This window comes from Akebia trifoliata, chromosome 14 (genome assembly GCF_017979445.1).
Source record: "Akebia trifoliata isolate Shusen 1 chromosome 14, ASM1797944v1, whole genome shotgun sequence".
In the NCBI taxonomy this organism is placed as follows: Eukaryota; Viridiplantae; Streptophyta; class Magnoliopsida; order Ranunculales; family Lardizabalaceae; genus Akebia; species Akebia trifoliata.
In genome coordinates this window covers 8,227,048-8,232,408 of record NC_141388.1, presented here as the reverse complement: position 1 = coordinate 8,232,408, position 5,361 = coordinate 8,227,048, and the positions used below count along the sequence as shown (strand labels likewise).

Genomic DNA, 5,361 nt, shown 5'->3' with positions numbered 1-5,361 from the left:
TGGGATTGCTAGATTGTATTTTCAGATTTTAATTTTGGATTATCAGAATGAGATTATGGAAATTGATTTCAAAAATCCAAAACCTCTTTTATTCACAATGTTTCTTGAAATTGAATTCAAAATCTAGATTAGATTCCTAGGGGCATTTGGTTTGGAAGTTCGGATTATAAAAGTGATTCTCCCATAACTAAAATAAAAATCGGCTAAAATCAGCAAAGTATTTTGTATCACAATAATATGTGAAAAAAGTCCATATTTGATGGACCAAGGTGTCAAAATTTTAATTGTTGATTTTTTTTTTGACGGACCGAAACCATCAAATTAACAGAGGATGGGAGAAATTCGACGACTTTAAGCCCTCGAATCTGGAAACATAGAAAAATTTAATGGCCCTGAACCTTCAAAATTCGATATTTAAAATTCGTGAGCCTTGGCCCGTTGAAATTTCTTGTCGAATTTCCAGTTTCCACGTAGTGAGAAATTGGTCAACAAAAATATATTATAATCTAGATTCTAAAATCAGCTTCCTAAAATATTGTAGCCAAACAAGATTATGGATTTGAAAATCAATTGTCATAGGATTATGATAATCCAAAACCAGAATATGATACTCCACATCAGATGCCCCCTTAAGTGACCATCTTTCTACTGTTGTGATAAATAATATTATATACCTAAGAGAAATATCACTTTAGTGCAAAATGCAAAAGAAATAAATGCAAGAAATGGATCAATCATGCAAATTTATGTTGGGTGGTAATGGATTGGATAATATCCACTTACCCAACTTATCCAACCCACGTTATTTGAGTATGGATATTGTGCGGTCAGAATCCAGTGGACGATTTTGATGGACTCTGCCACACTGATCCGAAGTCACTCCAAGCACTTCCCTCATCTCGGCGGCGTGGTACCTGCCAAAATCACTCCGATACTCAAGTTAGAGAAGTAGATGAATGATTTAAGAGAATTTGTTAAACTTCTGATCTTCCCAAAAAGATCCACTCAATAGTGCTTATTGTGCTATTTTTCATCCTAGGTAACAAATCAGGATTTCCCCCTTTTCTGGTAGCAATCCTGGGATCTCCCTTGACTCTGCGGGGTTGTTCACCTAACAAAGATCTTCTGGCTTGATCGTACTATTCTGCAAAGATCTCCTCCGAGATCTCTGGGATTGACATGCGTGTATCAGACTTATGGTTATTCTATGACCTAGCTTGCCGTGCTTGGCTGGTTTGGTTTCATTTAATGCTGTGCTGCTCTTTCAGTTAGGCTAGGGAGGTCTCTGCTTTGACTTGCCCTATTTGAAGGGTAGCGCCCATATACTGACCTGCGCGTGGTATCACTTAATCGGTTTGGACATGTGTACATCTTAGATTATTGCACAATTATTTCCCTCTACAGGTAATTTTTTTATCCGATCAAGAATTTGGATACATTTATTCAAAATTGTTGTATTTGGATTTTTTAGGATCGGATATGAATATGCGTCCTATCTAATCCAAATATCCATTTATCCAAATTTAATACAATAAACTCACAATAAGATACATGTATAACAAAAAAAAAAAAAAGAGTTCTTCCATCATCTTCAAAATGAGGGATATATACATCCGATTTAGATATCCACTTGAAATTTAGGTACAAGATTTAAAAAATTGGATAAATAGTCGGATATGAATATCCTTAATAAAAGTAGATACCAAATAGTCAGATATAAAATTGGATAAGGATACATATATATGCTTCATCCGTTCCGCACCCAATCCATTGGCAGCCCTAAACTTATGTTTCTGATTTTAGATTCCCAATTATAATTACATTGGAATAATTTATTTTAACCCCAACCAAACAACACAAATTCTCCACACTTTTCTACTAGCATTAGATACTACATGAGTGCAAAAGCAACAAGAGACGCGCGTGCCTAAATTGTAAAACATTTGATACAAATACAACACGTAAAAGGCTTACGTTAGCCTAAATGGGTTACGGTAGGCGTAATTTTTAGGTGGACAAACAAAGTTGTTGGGAGTTAAGTGAGCAATCTTTTGTGTCTTACCGTGGCGTACAGTCCTTCCACTCGCTTCATTTGGGATTGCCCCTCCATTTGACAAATACCCTTCTGTAAGAAAAGAAAAATGGCTATGGTAGTTGTGGACTGATGAACTGCCACATTCTCCAATTTTGAATTGGACAACCAAAATCCTGAACCCATAACCTTAAAACCCTAACATCATCCCACTGTTAAAAAACTTAGAATTCATATCAAACATGAATCATCAAGATATCCTAATGGATTCAGTTGTATCAGAACTTGAAGGCACACTTTTGAAGGACCCTGACTCATTCTCCTACTTCATGTTAGTAGCCTTCGAGGCTTCGGGTTTAATTCGGTTCACTTTGTTGTTAATGGTATGGCCTGTTGTTCGCTTGCTAGACGCGCTGGGGATGGGTGATGCAGGTCTGAAGTTAACCATCTTTGTGGCCGTTGCAGGAGTTCAAGAATCTGAAATCGAGTCGGTGGCACGTGCGGTTCTACCAAAGTTTTACATGGATGATATAGATATGGGGGCTTGGCATGTTTTTAGCTCTTATGAGAAGAGGGTTGTGGTGACTAAGAGCCCAAGTGTGATGGTGGGTAGGTTTGTGAAGGAGCATTTACGTGCCGATGAAGTGATAGGGAGTGAGCTCGAGGTGAACCGATTTGGGTTCGCCACTGGTTTCATTAAGAATGGAGTTGGTTCGATCCAGAATCGTGTCAAGGTCTCGTTTGAAGGTGAACGGCCAACTATGGGGTTAGGCAGGCTTCCTTCTGATCAATCCTTCTTATCTTTGTGCAAGGTCAGTGAATCAAATTTCATGCGCAAGTCAGCTAAAAGAGTCACGTAGTCGTGAACAGTAACCATTGCATGGGCCATGAAGTAATAAACTATAACTTATGTGCATCATGGTTTTAAATCTGGTCCGAGACTTGTCATCTGGGTGTCCATGAACGAGATGGATAGACATGGCATCTCAACTGGGAAGAATCTTGCGAGATAAACAAGATGACTTGAACAATATTTTGAAAATCTTGTCCGAGTTGATAAAACTTGATCGAGTCAACTGGGATTTTGTATATTTTAATTAAAATAATTAACTTTTTTTAGAATTTAAATATATATTATAGAAATAAAACATGATTTTATAACTAAGCATTTTCTAATCTACTTATTTTATATAAATATTTATAATTATTTTTCTTATGGCCTGGTGGCAAACCTAGTCTTGACAGATTCCTAAAGAAGGGTAGGTCAAGTGTTCGAAACCTCGCGAAGCAATGAATTCTTTGGGGCCACCACAATGTGAAAAAAGCTCAAATTTGACAGACCAAGAGGTCGACTTTTTCATTGTCAAATTTTTTTTTCGATGGGCCGAAACTATCAAATTAATGAAGGATGGGAGAAATTCGACAGCTCTACGCTATTAAATCTGGGAACATCAAGAATTTTGATGGTCCTAGACCGTCAAAATTCAGTTTCTAAAATTCGTGGGCCTTAGCCTGCCATATTTTTCTGTCGAATTTTTCAATTTTCACATAGTGCACCCTTCAGGTTTGGTTAACTCTCGACTCAATCAGTTGCATGTAGGACTTTCCAAGGGGATGGTGCATGTGACCATGGGATTAGTCTCACCCGAAGGATGGGGATGCCCACGACAAGCAAACAAATAAAATAAATAAAATAAACAAATCGTTCTAAACTGAGCTAAATGGTTTATCTCATTCGAGATGAGTTGACTCAATCGAGAAAACTCAGTCTCATCCATGGGCAAGGTGAGACGTTAAACAGAGTTTTGAAATCATGATGTACATTGATATTCCTGGTATAATAGAGATGCAATCACACCTAGAATCATACTCAATTTGATATATGGAATTTTTTTTTTTATCTTAAAGGAGATCTATAATTTTGCAGGAACACCAGCACCCACCCTTCACTACCAACCTAAAGCATGATGACCACCAACTCATCCGCCCACTTCCAGTCATCTTCCACGATGGTCGGTTGGTAAAGCGTCCAACACCATCAATGGCACTCCTCATCCTCCTATGGCTCCCCTTAGGAATCATACTTGCTACAATACGCATCATGGTGGGCCTAATCCTACCAATGAGTATCATCCCCTACAGTTCCCGATTATTTGGCGGTGAGATCCTCGTAAAAGGCAAACCACCACCACCTCCATCAGGGTCCAACACTGGCGTTCTCTTCGTCTGCACCCATCGCACCCTAATGGACCCAGTGGTCCTATCTGTTGTTCTTCGACGCAAAGTCCCCGCTGTAACATACTCTATTTCTCGTCTATCAGAGATCCTATCTCCAATCCGAACTGTTCGACTCACTAGAATTCGCCATGTCGATGCTGATAGTATAAAACGAGAACTAAGGAAAGGGGACCTTGTTGTTTGTCCTGAGGGTACCACGTGCCGAGAACCCTTTTTATTGAGATTTAGTGCACTTTTTGCTGAATTGACTGACCGGATAGTGCCGGTTGCCATGAACTATAGGGTGGGGTTCTTCCATGCAACAACTGCTAGGGGTTGGAAGGGTTTAGATCCTATTTTCTTCTTCATGAACCCCAGACCAGTGTATGAGGTGACCTTCTTGAACCAGTTGCCGATGGATGCAACCTGCTCAGCCGGTAAGAACCCGCATGACGTGGCGAATTATGTGCAGAGGATCTTAGCTGCTACGCTGGGGTTCGAGTGCACCAACTTTACTAGGAAGGATAAGTATAGAGTTCTTGCTGGGAACGATGGAACTGTAGCTTACATATCATGCGTTGATCGCATAAAGAAGGCATGCGGGCGCTTTTAAGCCATTTTTACACTAAAAATAAAATTAGTTTGTATTTCTCTTGACATTTATGTTGGATATTATTTATACCCATTTGTACATGTATTTGGGGTTTGTTATTCTTTCCTTTTCTTTTTTCTTGTTTTAAAGGTTTGAAGATGTTAAGTTTTATCAGTTATTACAGTTGTTATTATTTCTTGATTGTTGAAGCTGGTGAATGCTGGCAAATCAAAGAGTTTCAGTGACCAAATGATCAGATTGGTTTCGGCACAAAAGATCTTTATGGTTGGATTCATCATTTGGTGGACATGCACTTCGTTTCCATGTGAAAATGTTAGGTTATTTGATTGGCCTCCGATCCACTGATCCATTATTATTTGGCCTGCCCATTGGTAATTTATCTTACCAGCTGCTTTGGGTTGAAGATTGCGATTGGGGGGTTCGCCACTCTAGACTAAACCTGATTCGTGGGGTAGGTGGATACAATCAGTTTCCTGGTTGGTTTAGATTTGATTGTTTG

The 5,361-nt window shown here is 38.9% G+C and overlaps 1 protein-coding gene across 1 annotated transcript; it reads left to right on the top strand.

The window, feature by feature from the left end:
- The first annotated feature begins 2,185 nt into the window (after window positions 1-2,185).
- Window positions 2,186-5,034, top strand: LOC147385996 (glycerol-3-phosphate acyltransferase 5-like). Its single transcript, XM_086422029.1, is given in 3 exon segments — window positions 2,186-2,844; window positions 3,960-4,847; window positions 4,849-5,034. Coding segments are annotated over 3 exon segments (1,488 nt in total). The 5' UTR covers window positions 2,186-2,274; the 3' UTR covers window positions 4,879-5,034.
- The last annotated feature ends 327 nt before the right edge of the window (window positions 5,035-5,361 follow it).